Consider the following 15,952-nt stretch of genomic DNA (forward strand, 5'->3'; position numbering starts at 1 on the left):
TCGAGACAGAAAAGCTTCTGTCCTGGGCTGAGGACCTACTTGGACGCGGCAGACACATCACATACGGGTTACATACCTTCTTCGAACGCGCAGTTGGAAATTAGAATGTGTACTTACAACATTTTGTCCGCGACGTTTTGGCTAATGCATAAGCCAGGGACAAGCCGCGAATCTCCCGTTGGCCTCCTGTCCATATATAACGCTTAACGAGGAGTACCTCCTCCTCCTCCTCCTCCTCCTCCTCCGCTTTCAGACCCAGACTGTGACTGCTGGAGTTGGCGTTTCTGGCGGAGCTGGCGAAGTTGGTGAAGCCCGGGCGTTTGGGCTGGCACAGCAGGCGGGCCAGAGGCCGGAACAGACATCGGAGCAAAGGGAGCACGCGGAGCTAGCGGGCCAGGGAGCTGCCCATAGAGCTGTGCAGATGGCGGGGCAGACGGCGAGACAGACGGCGGGAGAGAAGGAGCAGGCGGAACAGGAGCAGCAGGAGGAGGAGGAGGAGGAGGAGGAGGAGGGTAATATCCAGTCGGCTGCCCATATACCTGCCCCTGCATATACGGCGGCGGTGGCAAAGGAACGCCTTGCCGATAGTTGGCAAGATGCCAGGGCGTGCTGGCTGGCAGACCAGGCAGCCCAGGTAGTCCAAATGACGGGGCAGACGGCAGGACAGACGGGGGCGGCCCAAATGGCAGGGAAGCAGCAGACGGAAGCAACGGCGGCAGCGGCGGCGGTGCAGAGGCCAGTTGGCGAAGCCAACCAGGCAGCTCAAGAGCAGGCCGCACACGCGCAAAGAAGCCCACGAAGTCAGCGGGCAGATAGCCCACGGGCAAATAACCTACCAGACGACAGAGCAGACGACGAAGCAGATGATGGCGGAGCAGACGGAGGAGAGCCCAGAGCAAGAGGAGGAGATCCTGCGCCTGGAGTCTGCTGCTGCTGCTGCTGCTGCCGAGACCGAGACTGGCACCGAGGCCCAAGTTGGAGTGGGAGAGGGAGTTGGAGAGGGAGCCGGAGAGGTTGGCGAGGGCGCGAAAGATGGTGCCGAGGAGAGAGAGGAAGCTGGCGAGGGTGGTGCGGGCGCTGTGGTAGCCTTGGTGTATGGAGATGGAGAGGGTCGCGAGGCGGGAGATGAAGCGGACCCAGTGGTTGAGGTGGTGGGAGATGGGGTCCATGGTTGTGATGGTGGTGGTGGTGGTGTGATGTTGTTGTTGGTGGTGTTGTGGTGTTGTTGTTGGTGGTGGTGTTGTTGTTGTTGGTGGTGGTGTTGTTGTTGTTGTTGTTGGTGGTGGTGTTGTTGTGGTGGTAGTGTTGTTGTTGGTGGTCGTGGTGGTGGTGGTGATGTGATATTGGAGTGAGGAGGGGCTGGAAGGGGAGAGGACTGGGGAGGATGGGTTGTTTGGCTGTAGGAAGGATCTTATTGAGAGGATCCTATTGATGGTTCTCAGAATGATTTCAAAAACAATCAAAAAAAAAAAAAAAAAAAAAAAAAAAAAAAAAAAAAAAAAAGACTATCTCGCAAGTCGCTGCCGAGGGGGCATGGCAAGAGGCGGGACCGTACCTTAGTAGAGGTAGGTATTTTTATTTTTGTTTTTATTTTTATTTTCCTTTGCACTAGCGTCTTGTTTTGCTATTATGGTGCTCCTACTTGTCTTTTACTCCCCTTCTCAGCCAACTATAATTGAGTTTACGGCTCTTCATTCCTGCTCCTTCCTCTATCCCACCAAGCTGCCGTCCATGTATGTCTTTTTGGGTCTAGGCATCAGGTTACACGGTATACGTCAGTTACGAGCTACAATAATAATTAAAAAGATACGGTACGGTCTTGCAATTTGATCCCTCGGTTCCGATATAGGAGAGGGGCAAAATTCTTCGACGCAGTTGGACAGAGAGTTGAGTGACCCGGCAACCTGGCAGAGACGGGACGGAAGCGGAGCCTGTCTGGACACTCAGTTTTGTATACGCCAGCACTACAATCCAAGTCTTGAGGTTGCGGCCTTGAAAATTCTCCAGAGAAGACCACCTTATCCACCTGGTGCTTTCTGCTTTTCAGTTTCTTAGATTTGACTTCATGTTACCTCCCAACACTTTCTTTCTTGGAAATACTCAAAGTCCAGCTGGGATCTTATGTAATTTCTGGGAATTATTCCATGCAAACACACGACCCATTATTAAAGGTACACTCATCTCCAACTTATTATTAGTACTACAATACATCGTTGTTGTATCCTTCCCGGATCTCCTACACGCTCTTTTCATTTCTGTGTGCCCGAGTCCTCCTACTTGGCCAGACGAAATGATAGCCCTCATACTGGCTTTCTGTTTCTGCCCGGTCTTGCCTTTTTCAGCATCTCTTTTTATGGCTTTGAACTCTAGAGGTAAGGCATCAAGGTAAACGTTAGGATACCTAGAGGTAATTCCCGTCCCTGACTAGGCCATTGGAGATAACAACTTACCCAGGTGAAGGCACCTATAAACATGAATGAACCTCTCACGACTGGAAACAACGTTTCTCTCCAGTTGATAAAACCAAAAGGTAGTACGTAGTGGGAGATTATAGGGGCCGCCAGCCTTCTACCCCTACCTACCGCCCTACCGACCGATCTTTAAACACGCAGTTGATCAACAGGGCTATTACTGACTCGACTCCTTGGGTACCTTCTATATCCACTAGAGGTATAGTCCGGATACGCAAGCATTCAGTCAAAGATCTTCTTTATATTGGGTACGGCCTGCTTTTGTTTACATGAACTTATACATATATCCTCAAAAGAGGGACGTGGTGAAACGTCGAGGTTAGATACAAGTATGAGCGAGGTGGGGGTAGATAGCTGAGTTAGCCTGGCAACCTGGGAGATGAGACGAAAGCAGAGATTGTTTCAAGCACGTCTTAGGCTCATGGTTCTCTGGTTTGGCTGGAATAGCGTTGGGAGCTCGCTTCTCTCTTGAATCACCAGCATTTGTTAGTGTAGTCTTTGGATGTGCTTCTTGTATTTGGCTCAAGGGAGAATATAGATGAAGAGATTCTAATCTATCTGGGGGCTTGTCAGAGTTGCGGGAATACTTAAAAAATGAAAGAACCGGACGTAGTGAATGACTGGGATTGGGACTGGACACTCGCGTCTATATTCACCACGACTATCCTCTAATATCCCGAAGACAATGCTTCTATGCCCAGGACCAGTCAAGGATGCTGCGAATCTGTAAGTGAGATGCAGATTGACGGTTGTAAGGCTGTACGCAGGTTCTCTGAGCCCTTTCCTAGTCACCTCCATCTAGTGGTATCCAGTATCAGTTTACGAGGCTACAACGATGATGATGGACTCTATACCAAGCCCAAATTCCTCGGTTAGACTCTCACAAACAAGCAGGTAGAGCAGCTGGAGAAGGCTGCCGAGCTGCTGCATCACAAGATGGTCAAAGACCAGTGCGAGGCCAAGTCATACTATCTCTCGTAAGGTAGGTATTAAGTGTGGTCATTGTAAAAAGGGCTTTGATGGCTTGAAATATGGGCAACTGTTTTCTGATTCTTGCATGTAACATAAAGTACAGTTTCTTTGAAGGTTTATCTCTGCAAATCATTGATGCATGCTTTTCGTTACAACCCCTCTTCTTGTTTTGTATGTCTTCCTACTTGGACCGGTGGAATTATGATCATAGCTTTCCGGTTCCGCTCCTTCCTGTCTGGACTATTATACACGGCTCGAAGGCTTCGAGTGTACGTCATTCAGCTATGAGCGAGGCCGGAGGAGAGAGGTGAGTGATTCGGCGGCAGCCTGCCCCCAAAGATGAGACGAGGGCAGATTATCCCGCCCTGCGGACGTGACTCGGACTGGACACTCGCGTCCGCAATCGCAATCATCCCATCTCGTCTCAACAAAAAGGCTTTCGCGGGCGGTGAATTAGTCGTTACGCACAGTACGTGTGTCATTTGGTTAAAAATCCCTTTCGTTGACGGCAAAGCTTGGTATCTTTGAGGCAGTATTTCTGGGGCCGTTTTGCTCACCTGTTTTCTTTCTTCTCCCATCTTTTTTTCTTTGCGTTTGCAACCACAAGAAAATCGTCACTGGAAAAGCCTCCCTTTTGCAAGGCCCATTCACTCTTCTACTAAAGCTTTACTTGTCTGGCGATCGATCTCTTTCTTCGAGCGGCAAGTAAAACGTTTTCCTACCTTGTCTTTGGCCGCCTTGTTTCTCTCGTGGGAGCACCTCGCGAAAAGAACTACCTCACCTTCACTTCAATCAAGAAGGCAAGCAACAATAATGGAGGACAACAGCGACACCTCCCTCCCCATCTCTAAGCTCGTCGTGGCTCGCGCCACAGCTTCAACCATGGGTTCTGGCATCGACCAGCCCCAAAACCTCATCACTCCTCGCGCCGCGCTCACCACCTCCTCAGCAACCTCCCACAAGGCGCGCACCATCGTCACTTCCACCAGCGTCTTTGTGACCATCGAGACAGAGACCATCACTTTCCACCAGGACGGCTCCGTCACTCACTCTTCTTCGCCGGTGCCGACCACCCTCGTCACTACCACAACCATCACCACCAACACCGCTGCCTCTCCTACGCCCGAGGAGACAACTGGCTCCGCGGCTTCCAACGGCGGCACACAAGGCCCAAAGTCAGGGGTCATTGCCGGCGCACTGGGCGGCACAATCTTTGGTCTCTTGCTGATTGCCATTCTGGCCTTCTGTCTCTTCCGCCGCCGCCGCCTTGAACGGCAGGCACAATTCTACTCCGCGCCGACCCGCTTCCCCGCCCACCGGGGCACCAATTTTGTCCGTGGCAGCGACGGACGGGTTAACCGTCCCGAGAACATACCGCTCGCCTCTCTCGGGAAGTCCAAGCAAACCAGGGGCGAACAGGACGAGACGGCAGACGGCACGGGTGGGGACGAAAGGGCTCCTGGCCAGATGCGCATCGAAGTCGTGCCGGCAGCTGAGGGGGATAGGGGCCCGAGGTTGAGGACTGTTCGCATTGCTCCTGCGTCTGCGCCTGCTCCTACGCCGAATCAGGGGAGGGTGCTGGTGCCCGCGCCCATCAGTCCCTTGTCTTCGCCCGTGCCAGCTTCATACCCGCTCCTCGCTCCGCCGGCGCCTGCTCGCGCTCCCCGCAACGTGAGCTCGTCTGTGTACTCCAAGCCGTCGCAGGAGGATGTGGCGTCCAGGTTCTCCGAGGATTCGCATGAGGCTGTCAACAATGGCAACAGCAGCGGCAACACCGTCTGGCCTGCTCCCCTTTTTGCTTCTCCTGCTTCAGCTCCTGCTCAAGCTGCCCCTGCCGCCGCCGCTGGCGGTCCCGGCCCCTCGTCATCAACTACGACTCCCCACCCGGAGTTCCAGGACAGAGGCGGTCCAAGCCAGAAGCCCGCCTACGTCGAACCGCCCTCTCAGAGCCGCTGGTCGCCTAGCACCCCTACCTCAGACGGGAGCGATGAGGGCTTGACTACTCGGCTTGGCCAGCAAGTTGCGCAAGTCGGAGAGAAGCTGGCTGACAAGTGGAAGGAGACGAAGGAGAAGGGTTGGAAGGGTGTGATGTTTGGTGGCGGTGCCGCAGGCTCGAAGGAGGAGAAGAGGCCAAGCAAGGAGGAGAAGGGTAAGGGCAAGGCCGAGAGGGCAGAGATTGTGGTTGATCCGGTTAAAAGGGGGGCTCCGGGCTGGATTTGAGGGCTGACATTGATCAGCTTTCCCAAGAAGCCCTCACTCAGCTGTACGACCTACGGCTGGGTGTTGGCTTCTTGGGGGAATTCGGTGGAATTGAGGGAACAACAAAGGAAGAAACTTAACCAAGCGTTGATTTTTTTATGCATGGCATGGCGCATGGCGTTGGTTGAGGATACCCCTGTATTTTCGAGCAATGCTTGACAAGGAGTTATTGCTTTAGTAACGACATACGAGATAAGCAGACTGGATTGGTCCTCGGCGTCATCAGTATTACTGGCGTCAACAATTTGAAGAAGCTTCCGGTCGCGATATTTAATTGTTCTGATCATTCTTCTTGTGCCAGTCCGTTTCATGACCCACTTTCCTTGCTTGAGGTGTTGTAGTCTGGTCTTTGCAGTCAGTTGGCTGCCAGGTTCAATTCGCTTCGAGACATCAAATAGGTAGTTTCCTGGGAAGGAGCTTTGCTTGTGCATTATTTATCACATTTTGTGAGCGAAAATCATCCCAGGGAAGTGCTTTCAGTGAATCCAAGCATCACTTGCTGTCCTCTCAAAATGTCCACGGCCACCCAAATTTACCACAGGCACGTGAGTTCAATTAAAGGAGACCGTTTGGGTTACTTGACACTTGCCAGTGACGCCGATAGCTGAAGCAAAAGATGGATCACCAACTTTGGTGGTATTCCGGGGAAGAGTTGGCCTGCCAAAGGCACTCTTCGGTGTCCATCCAGACGTGTGCAAAGAGTCTGCACGCAGCATGCAGACCTATTCAAATGCAACTCCCTCGATGTACATCTGCGACGGACTGGGCCATGAACTGCGCTGCAGCAGTGTCCCTCGGCACCTCCCCGCGATGACATGATCAAAAGCAGGACAGCGAAGCCGGGGGACTGGAGGGGAATGTCACGAACAGGCGAGAAGAGGTCAAGGGACTGGTTCATGAAGACGAGTGGTTGAAAGTCAACAACTAGTACATCACAGCTTGAAAAGAACAACATGATGTACAAGAATCCAAAGGCCAAAAAAAAAAAAAAAAAAAAAAAAAAAAAAAAAAAAAAAAAGAGATTTGCGCAGTCCGGGAGCCCGAAGCCGGGTTGCTCGTTGATCACAGAGGGACGAATGTATTAGCCGCTATACCAACCGCACCTTCTTGTCTTTCCATAGAGTCTCCGAGGGACCAGCTTGTGAAGGGTCAGTGCGGGATGGTAAGTCTGGAAAGGGCGGGTGGACAGCAGCAGGGAAGGCAGGGCAGATTTGGTACTTGGACGTTGTTGCTGCCTGGTCCGGTTGCGGTGTTGGTGGGGTACTTAGGCTTCCTATCGCGGAGAAGGAAGGCAGAAGGGAAGAAGGCAGGAACGCAGGGTACGGCCCTTGGAAGTTGGCAACTGGCAACTTGTATTGTGAAGGAACAGTGGTACCTCTTCTTTCCAGGGGGGTCCAAGTGTGTTGCCGGCCAATGCAAAATGCAAGTGATCATTGTGCCAGCTGGCTGCACACATGCAGTGCATGCAGACTGTACCTGTTCCTTTGTCGGTTCACACCCGTTCCAGACTTCCAGTCCCTAGAGGTACCATTGCAAGCCACTGAAACTTCTTGCGACTTTATTCACCACTCACCCCTTCTTCATTCTTCGTCAATGACAGAACTATCGACAGTTCCCCCTTCACTCCGTTGTAGCGCTATCGCAGTTTCCAAGTCAACACACAACCTTCTTGCCGTCCTCGGACTAGTTGCGCCACAGGAAGGTCTTCACATCACGGACACGTCAAATCTCTTTTCATCCGCTACATGCAAATCGCTTTTATTCAACATGTTCCTCGTTGTTGTTATCCTGAAATGGAGGATTGACTGGCGCCGATTCAACTATTTCGCCTTCTGGAACGGTACAAACCGGAGTTTTACCCTTGATTAATATGCGGCTTCTCACCAACCAATCGGCGAACTTGCCCGCAATTTTTCCACGCGAGCCTACAAGACAGATCACGGAGAAGGGTGACGACACACGGCACAGAATGGCGACTGCCGAATTCTCGGAGCCATACTGCCGAACAGGCTATCATGCCCGATATTGGGTCGTATCCATCTCGGCAAAGTGGTTGGCCACCAGCATCGACGACACTCGATCACATATCGTGATATACGGCAAGGATGGAATCATAACGGAGAACGATTGCAAAAGTTTGACGGTCTCTCAAATGAAACACTCGACTCGTCCCGTCTTGGCGGGTTCTGTGTTATGTTTTGTTTTCTGAGTTGATCATACAGAAGAGGACCGCATGTCCACCATGTTTTCCAGATTCTTCTGCTACCTCTCTTCTGGTTGCAAGGTCTCTCTGTGGGTTTCGTTGATTGCAGCATCCTGAGGACTCAAACATCATGCGTCTATCGAATCTTCTCGCCGTGGCTGCGGCCCTTCTGGGTGCCGGTAGGCTCGTTTCCGTTTGTGTGTCCGCCATGACGAGAGCTAACCCTGGTAACAGATGTCCATGCCGAAGTCGCAAAACTCCCACTCCCCAAGAGCTGTAGCGGAGTCCCAAACATGCGCTACCAATACACTATCGACCCCGCCTGGACCGTTATGAAGATCGCTGGCAGCTTGAAGCAAGTACGAACCATCATATGGGACACCGAGGGCAACATGCTCGTCCAGCAGAACACCAGGGGCGTTTCCGTGCACACCTTTGGTGACGACGGCTGCATCAACAGCACAAACATGCTCATCTCCGGCGGTGGTCTCAACCACGGCTTGGACTTGACTCCCGACGGCAAGACCCTCTACGCATCTTCGGAAACGACTCTCTACAGCTGGACGTACGATCCCCTCACACGCAAGGTCAGCAACCAAAAGACCGTTGTCAAGGGTATGTCGACGGGTGTGCACTCGTCTCGTACCGTCAAAGTTGTTCCAGGTCAGCCGAACCTGGTCCTGTTGCAAGTGGGAAGCAATTCCAACCTCGACATGGCTGCGCAGCAACCGTCTAATGGCCGTGCTTGCATCAAGGTCTTTGACATCGACAAGGTCCCATCGGGTGGGTACAACTATAACACACAGGGCGACATGTTTGGGTACGGCTTGAGGAACGAGATCGGCTTTGTCCCCGATCCAAACGGTGTCTTCTGGGGTGTCGAGAACAGTGGTGATGTGAGTAATCCATCGGTTCCTTTTCCTAGCTTCCTCTGACCTCCAACAGGACTTTGCCCGCACCGAGAACGGTCAGCGTAGGGACATCCACACCAACAACCCAGCCGAAAAGCTCAACAACCGTGAGTCCTCCCCTCTCTTCTCTTTTCCCTTTTCGTGTACAACCACTAACACCCCGCCCTTCCCATCCAGTCGGCGACCCCCGCACCGTCCGCAATGCCTGGTACGGCTACCCAACCTGCTTCTCAGTCTGGGACCCTTCCTCCTTCACCAACGGGCTCAAAACCGGGCAACACTTCGTCATCGCCCCGAACTCCTCCTACAACGACGCCACCTGCAACGGCAAGGCCATTGCCCCCCGACTGACCTTCCAAGCCCACTCCGCTCCCATCTGGAACACCTTTGACGACGAGGCGAAGAACATGTACGTCACCTTCCACGGATCATGGAATCGTCAACCCCCCACGGGCTTCAAGGTCGTGCAGGTGCCCTTCACGAGGTTGGCGGATGGGAGTTATGATCCGGTTGCTCCGGCGGATTCCAGGACGGGGTATGCGGATATTTTTTCGGCGACTAATCCGGGGAGCTGTACGGCGAACGGGTTGACGATGAGTAACTGCTTCAGACTGACGGCTGCTAGTTGGGATCCGGCGGGGCGGGGACTGTTTGTGGGTAGTGATAATAGTGCTGAGGGTGAGATTTATATCTTGAGTCCGAAATCGTAAGTTGGGGATCGGTAAGTGAAGGAGATATAAGCCTCTTGAGATTTATAGTTTTTGCGCAAGGTACAGCTTGGTACGTCAGGCAGGTTGTTTCCATTTTGTCAACCCTTGAGACTTGATAATTACCCGCATTCACTCCAGCCGCGTACACCAGCCTTTGACTAGGTACCTACGACCTACACACGCACTAATTTCTGTAGTGAGTAGTTACACGTTTGTGCTCTTGCGGGTGGAAGTCTTGCAAAATGGTTTTCAAGGTTCCGCATATAGGTGTGTTTGCGTTGCACTTGGTTCTTGAGCATCCCGTCGTCAAACACGTTGCGGCATCACAAGAAGGGGGGACCATCATCTAAAACAGTGGCTCATGGGTGTAAGAAGAGAAACATCGTGACTTCGTAGCGTACCTTTATTCGCGGGTAGTTTCCCGGTGTGAGGTCGCTGGCGGTGGAGAGATTCTAGCACAAGTGCTGCGATCGACATGCTCTGATGCTCATCTCCAGATGCACCATTATCAACAAGGGAAGGTAACAAACCCAACCCTTTCATACCATTCCATCCCCCTTAACAACATTCCCACAGTTTCGTACGAGTGATAGAGATATTTCATGTGCCCATGTCTCTCGTTAACAGTGTTATGTTCCGCATATCCATAAATAGCTCCACGTCGTGATTGATTCACGGATTGAGGTCGCTGCGGCTCTTGTGTGTCCCAGGCGCTGGGGACTCCTGTCACCCTGTGTAGCAACCCTCCTATCCGTTCCCACCTGTTCCCGTCTGCACAGCCACACGCAATGTATGTGCAGGCTTTCTCGGTAACGGGTATGCAGTGCAGGTCGGACCTCTCATTTTAGGAGCGACGAGAGCCGGGACGCGGGAGAAGGACCGAGCATATCGGAGGATGGAAGTTGACGACAGACATCGCGAGGTGTGGATTAATGGTATGGGTGGAAAATTGAGGAAAGTTGCGTCAGTTGTGAAGAAGAGAAAAGAAGTAAAAGGATTAATGTCCTGGAAAATGGGTTCCTTGTCCCGTAATTCCTGCTTTTGTCCCAAACAACAGCGCGAGGTTTGTGAAGAAACAATGATCGGGTGCGCGGTGAAAAGAGCGGAGGTGTTCGAAACGATCCGCTTGTATTACGTGTTTGACGCATCAACTCCGACACTTTTCGATCATGTCAAAAATCGTTAAATTGAAGTCCTTTTTTCGCAGCTTTTATCCTGCGTGAGACTGAAAATCAGAAACACACTTTCATTCATCTCTCAACATCCCCAGACCCCATATCATCACATCCCATGAATTCTTCCTTGCATTAATCCAAAATTCCAAAACACCAGTAGCCCCCTCCCTTCCTATCACCTCCCATTTTACGGATCGGGATCATCTACCATGCCAAAAATCTTTCTATAATCGGACCAAGGTAGGAAATCCTTGATATCCTCGAAAAACTCCCTCAGGTTTTTTTCCTGAATTTCCTCCGCCAGATCAGGTGTCTCGTCGTTACTCGTAGCCTTAGAGGCTTGCTTCCCTTCCTGCTCCCTCTCTTTCACTGGATCTGGCAGTGGTAAGACCGGTTTATTTTCTTCCCTTCTCCACGAGCTACTATGAAACCTGTCATAGTCGCGCCCTTTTGTGAGTTTTTCGTAGGACTCCTCCTCGATAGCCCAGACGTCCTCCGGGTCTTCGGACTTATACGGCTCAAGGATTTCGTAGCAAACGGGATATGAAGTTTGGCTGTTGACATAGGAATATTCTTTGTCCATGAGTCTCTTATCTCTGAGCTTGAGGAGGTTCCCGGTATCCGGATGCTTGGGTGTTGGATCGATGGGCCAGTAGGGCTCCCTGTTGCGGCGATGGGAGGGCAAGGGGAACTTGGCTAGGATGTTTCGGTTGGTGAAGGATGTCATCTGCATGCCGGGAGCGAATACCTTGCGATTAGCACCAGATTAAGAAGGACCAACGTTCTGGAAGCACCAAAAGATACTTCTAGGAAGTGTAGATGCAGAGGTGATTAAAGCTAGAGGTGGATACACCTTACCAGAAAAACACTAACTCTGCCTTTTTCGTCCATACCCCTGGTCACAATCAGGACTGGGTGACCAAAGGCATCGCGGTCGAGACCAGACGGGATCTGCTCAGGGAATTCTTCGAGAATTTTCTCCCTTTTGGGCAGCCACCTAATCTGTGCAGCAAGGTTGGTGAGGCTGCATCCGAGCATTCTGGAGGTATTTGGCCTTTTGATGAAATGTTCCTCTTGAGGGGCGCTTTCATATCAATCTTTGTCCTAGACTGTCTGCGGCCAGTGCCAACAGCTTAAAGCCTGTGGACTAATTGTACCCGATGGAACCCCATTTACAAGGAAGCAGTTCAACTTCTTATACAATCCTTATGTCGTTGAGCCGCACGGCCGAGTAATATTAAAGGGTTTCGGATGATTCAATCTATCGTACCTAAATGTTTGTCCATCACAGAACGAAAGGTTTCGCTGTCCATGTTCCCTACCAGCTCTGCGTCAACGAGCGGACCACATGTTGTGGCCCCGCCTGTTGTGGAACATGGCGTCTCTTCAGCCTCTCTCTGTCTACACTCGGCATAGGCACAGACTGTGTATGTCACCATGTGTAGTAGGTAGTACATTGAAGTTAGCATCCGACGGAGATGGTCGGTGAGGTGGTGTTAGGTGGATAGGAGAGTTTAGTGATACTCTATGTAGGGGTATCTTCCTGTAATTTGATGCGGGTGAAGCGGCCGCATCGGTGGTTGTGTTGGGAATCGCGTGATGCTTGTGTGGATTGATGGCAGTTGGTATTCAAAGCCGCGAGGTGTTCTTTTTGGTGTCGGATGAAAGCAATCGACCGATCATTGGTCCCGCTGGGGAAAATGGGAGACAAAATGGGATACTCGGGAGTCAGGACTCAGGTTGTCAGCCTTGAGATAACCGGCATCCATGCGTTCCTGGAAAATCAAGAGAAACTACTTCGAGTTGAAGTCTGGCTGGTATATCGTGGATTTTCGTAGTACGCTGCTTGGAATAGGGCGTTTTGCAATAAGGATGGCCACCGGATGGATGGAAGGAAGGAGGTCAGAACAAGGTTGACGCCAAGACAGGGCGTCGTCGCCAAGACTTCAGGCTGTGGGCGACATGGAACCCTCCAGGGCGCTAATCGGGGTGGAGTGGGGCGATTCGCTTACACGGCTGACGGACATGCGACGCTACGATTGCGGGTATCTGGTCCTGGTTCTACTACCTATGCCTCGTAGAAAGGGAGGCTGCCTGCCACTGACCAAGATGGGCGTAAGGCCAGTAGTAGGGATATCCATACGGGTATGGAGTTGGATATCCGTACTGGGAGAGGTATCCTTGTGCTTGTGGGTGCCAGCAGCCGTCCACAACCATACCAGAAGGGTAGGCTACCAAAGGGTTTGTGCTTCCAATGCCGGTAGGACCTTTCGGGCATTGTTAGGGAAGTTTAACCCCAGCCTAGTGAGTTTGCGTTGAAGCCAAAGATGTCCGTTTGAGGTGACCTTCGTACGCCCCGTCCAGTTCGTTCATGCAGTCGGCCCAGCGTTAAGCTGTGCCACCGCTAAAATATTGGTCTACATGTAGACATTCAGCCGGGCATTCGTAGTCGTGGAAGAGGTCTACGTCAGACCCTTTTCCATCTCTTTCCCATTGGTGAAAGAACATTCCCGGTGATTGGATGAGGTGGGGCCGGGGCAAGCGCCACGTAGCGGCACATAAGATCCTCCCGGGTCTCTGGGGATCGCCGACTGCTGGGGCTGAATTTGTTAGATACGGTTCTTCCCCCAAAGGCCGAGATTTAGAAGAGCAAAGTGAGTGGTGGTTAGCAGCGTCTATATGGTTCGTGGCATTTGCAGTTGAAAGAAAAGAGGTACTCACCGGATGGAATTTCACGTGGATTCTTTCAGAATTGAGCTCATTCTGCCGAGTCTCAAAGGTAGGTAAACACCGGGTGGTGGAATGCCTCGCGAGCCCACGAGAAAAATGGGCGCCCCTACAATATTTGCCTTATTACAGGCCGGCGCTGCCTACTCCCGCTATCACAATGACGGCAAGCGGTGCGACCGGGCGACCCCCCTCACCCTGCGTGCAGTCGCTCTTTAGGAGTCGGTGACTGACGAGAAGGAGAAGTCCCTGACTCGGGAACACATGAACCGATGCATGGCAATTTGGCGCAACGCTGCTGGACTGCATAAGCACGTTTTTTTCGACCGGTATGTCACTCCTGCCTCTTTTTCCTTTCTCCAGCCTGGTCGAGAAGTTTAATAGCATGTAATTTATCAGGAAGCCATGCAATCTCGCCCCTTTGGGGTTTCCAAGTCTCTGGCCCATTCAAGCAAGTACAAGTGTCAGCAAAGAAAACCCCATAAGAAACATCTGCGACTACCTGTTGATGACAACCTAGAGATAGACAAATGGAAGGAGCATCGGGGCACTGATGCATCACACTCTGGTTCCTCCCTCATCTTGGCTGTAACAGTTACTTCCCTGACTGTGAATGTTGATCGATGATATGATCAAATTGAATGGGGGCGTGAGATTTGATCTGGTGTTTGTGTCGTTCGACATCGGATGAATGATATGAAAGGGGCAGGATTTGTGAAGCGGATGATCAAAACACCAAAAGATACTTAACAGCATGTCGAGAGTAGGATAAGTTTCACAGAGCCGGGTGGGTGACTGGAGCTATTCAAGATGGGCCTAAGATGGGCCAGGGAGGCACATGTTCGAACCCCGAGGATCGGTATTCGCAATAATCGAAGATTGATCCAACTCTATTATATAGAGGTATTCATGTTCCCAATTGATGCAGTGCAATGTACGGCCGCCTTGCTCTACAGTTTGTGTTCTTGATATACCACCGGATCTCCTGCCGTTGTGGCCTCTATCTTGACGACACCCAACTCTTCCATATTGCTTGCTAGTACCTCTACTGCAAAGTTTCTGTCGCCAGCCTCGTTAGGTAGGAACATTGTCACAATACCACTGCCGTGGATAGCAGACGTTGGACATCTCATAACCCAGCAAATGCAAGGAAACTTCTCGATCAGGTCTGGAGTTACTATAACCGCGTGAGCTGCGCTTGCTGCAAGTTCCTGCTGGTGAATCATGGACAGTACCTCTAATTACTTGAATCGGCTCCGGGCGTGTGATACACGTAAACCATGGTAATAAACAAGAAAGCACCGGACATTATCGTAAGACCCGTAGTTAGATTCATGTTTCTACTTGCCTTACAGCTCGGTGGTAAAGGGTGGTAGGCTCTGAAGTACAAATACCGCGGTTGCACGTTTTAGGCTGCATTTGTTTTGGTACGGTTGCAGTATAAATGGCCTTATACGGCCATTTCTATATGATAACCGTACAAAATAGTGATCATTTGGTCGGTTGCCGTACAGAAATCCAATTTGCGACCCCCTTAATCGGGTTAGGGTTATATATAGCCAGAAAACCGTACAATTTTAACATCGCCGTACAAAACCACTAAAATGCAGACCAGCCCCAAAACGCCGTACATGCCGTATACTCGCAGTCTGCACCCTGTAATGCCCTGTAAGCTCTAAGGGTCTCAGCGCACTCGTGCGACGCCTTTACCCTATAAACCGCCTAAAAGAAAAAAATCAACCAAATGGAACTGGTAGTATACTGGCCGTATAAAGGGGGTGCAAATGGCTGTATACGGCGCATCTGAAAGGTGGCCCGAGCTTTGTCGTATAAAGCTATACGGCCTTATCCTCTGTACCGCAACCGTACCAAAACAAATGCAGCCTTACTGGTGATGTTTTTCGTGAGTGCAAAAAAAACTCAACCCTTCCTCTTTTCTCTTCAAATAGGTAACTCTCACGTCACGCCTTTCTCGCCCATCGACTCAAGCAGAAGTGTTCCCAAATCAGGCCAGAAGACACAATTGCCAACATGAAAGTTCCACATGCCAACCAGATTGGTAAGGCCGCCGGCCACGCCGCCGACACCAACATGGGAGGGAACTATGCTCTTAGCATCAACATGTTCGAAGATCCCAATACCAAGAACCCCGGTAAAAGAGGGTGTGTTAGAAACAACGTCGACACAGTCAACATGGAGAAAAAAAGGGGACTTTGGGGTTAGAAGTGGTGAGTACAAACACAACGATTCGGAGAGGATCGTGAGGGTTCTCCGAATTGTTGAGAAGACGAACGCAAAGGAACCTATGAACATGAACATTATGCTAACGCCGAGATAGACTCCGACGAGCATGAGGGTACCTCTAAAGACGCAAGTGCAAAGTGTGGAGAGTCAACAAAGAAGGTCGTGGATGAGATCTTGGGCTTTGATGCGGGCCTCTGGAACGAACTCTCCGATCTCTCGAATCTCCACAGGCACTAGCACTCACGTTATGTATGCTCCTTTGTCCGCAAAGGGCTTCCTC

The 15,952-nt window shown here is 51.4% G+C and overlaps 6 protein-coding genes across 6 annotated transcripts; 4 read left to right on the plus strand and 2 right to left on the minus strand.

Annotated features, from left to right (window-relative positions):
• Positions 1-203: 203 nt before the first annotated feature.
• On the minus strand, positions 204-1,169 carry B0T23DRAFT_449768 (uncharacterized protein; the record flags this gene model as incomplete). The annotated part of the gene is made up of 1 exon (XM_062841069.1): positions 204-1,169. One exon carries the CDS (start codon positions 1,167-1,169, stop codon positions 204-206), a length of 966 nt encoding a protein of 321 aa, XP_062696413.1.
• Positions 1,170-3,820: 2,651 nt separating this feature from the next.
• Positions 3,821-5,778, plus strand: B0T23DRAFT_433672 (uncharacterized protein). Its single transcript, XM_062840459.1, has one exon. It carries the CDS (start codon positions 4,257-4,259, stop codon positions 5,661-5,663), a length of 1,407 nt encoding a protein of 468 aa, XP_062696414.1. The 5' UTR covers positions 3,821-4,256; the 3' UTR covers positions 5,664-5,778.
• Positions 5,779-7,803: 2,025 nt separating this feature from the next.
• B0T23DRAFT_1066 (uncharacterized protein) lies at positions 7,804-9,697 on the plus strand. Its single transcript, XM_062831786.1, has 4 exons — positions 7,804-8,084; positions 8,140-8,801; positions 8,851-8,923; positions 8,994-9,697. Exons 1-4 carry the CDS (start codon positions 8,036-8,038, stop codon positions 9,524-9,526), a joined length of 1,317 nt encoding a protein of 438 aa, XP_062696415.1. The 5' UTR covers positions 7,804-8,035; the 3' UTR covers positions 9,527-9,697.
• A 1,116-nt stretch (positions 9,698-10,813) lies between these two features.
• On the minus strand, positions 10,814-11,906 carry B0T23DRAFT_368561 (uncharacterized protein). Its single transcript, XM_062836450.1, has 2 exons — positions 11,560-11,906; positions 10,814-11,428 (listed from the first exon to the last, which is right to left on the minus strand). Exons 1-2 carry the CDS (start codon positions 11,737-11,739, stop codon positions 10,889-10,891), a joined length of 720 nt encoding a protein of 239 aa, XP_062696416.1. The 5' UTR covers positions 11,740-11,906; the 3' UTR covers positions 10,814-10,888.
• A 562-nt stretch (positions 11,907-12,468) lies between these two features.
• Positions 12,469-13,948, plus strand: B0T23DRAFT_400523 (uncharacterized protein; the record flags this gene model as incomplete). The annotated part of the gene is made up of 7 exons (XM_062838491.1): positions 12,469-12,518; positions 12,557-12,613; positions 12,855-12,942; positions 13,561-13,635; positions 13,666-13,757; positions 13,792-13,795; positions 13,832-13,948. The coding sequence occupies 7 exons, from the start codon at positions 12,469-12,471 to the stop codon at positions 13,946-13,948; spliced, it is 483 nt and encodes a 160-aa protein (XP_062696417.1).
• A 1,571-nt stretch (positions 13,949-15,519) lies between these two features.
• B0T23DRAFT_400524 (uncharacterized protein) lies at positions 15,520-15,909 on the plus strand (the record flags this gene model as incomplete). The annotated part of the gene is made up of 2 exons (XM_062838492.1): positions 15,520-15,646; positions 15,767-15,909. 2 exons carry the CDS (start codon positions 15,520-15,522, stop codon positions 15,907-15,909), a joined length of 270 nt encoding a protein of 89 aa, XP_062696418.1.
• Between the last annotated feature and the right edge of the window lie 43 nt (positions 15,910-15,952).

The sequence above is a fragment of the Neurospora hispaniola genome, assembly GCF_033458365.1.
Source record: "Neurospora hispaniola strain FGSC 10403 chromosome Unknown B0T23scaffold_1, whole genome shotgun sequence".
In the NCBI taxonomy this organism is placed as follows: Eukaryota; Fungi; Ascomycota; class Sordariomycetes; order Sordariales; family Sordariaceae; genus Neurospora; species Neurospora hispaniola.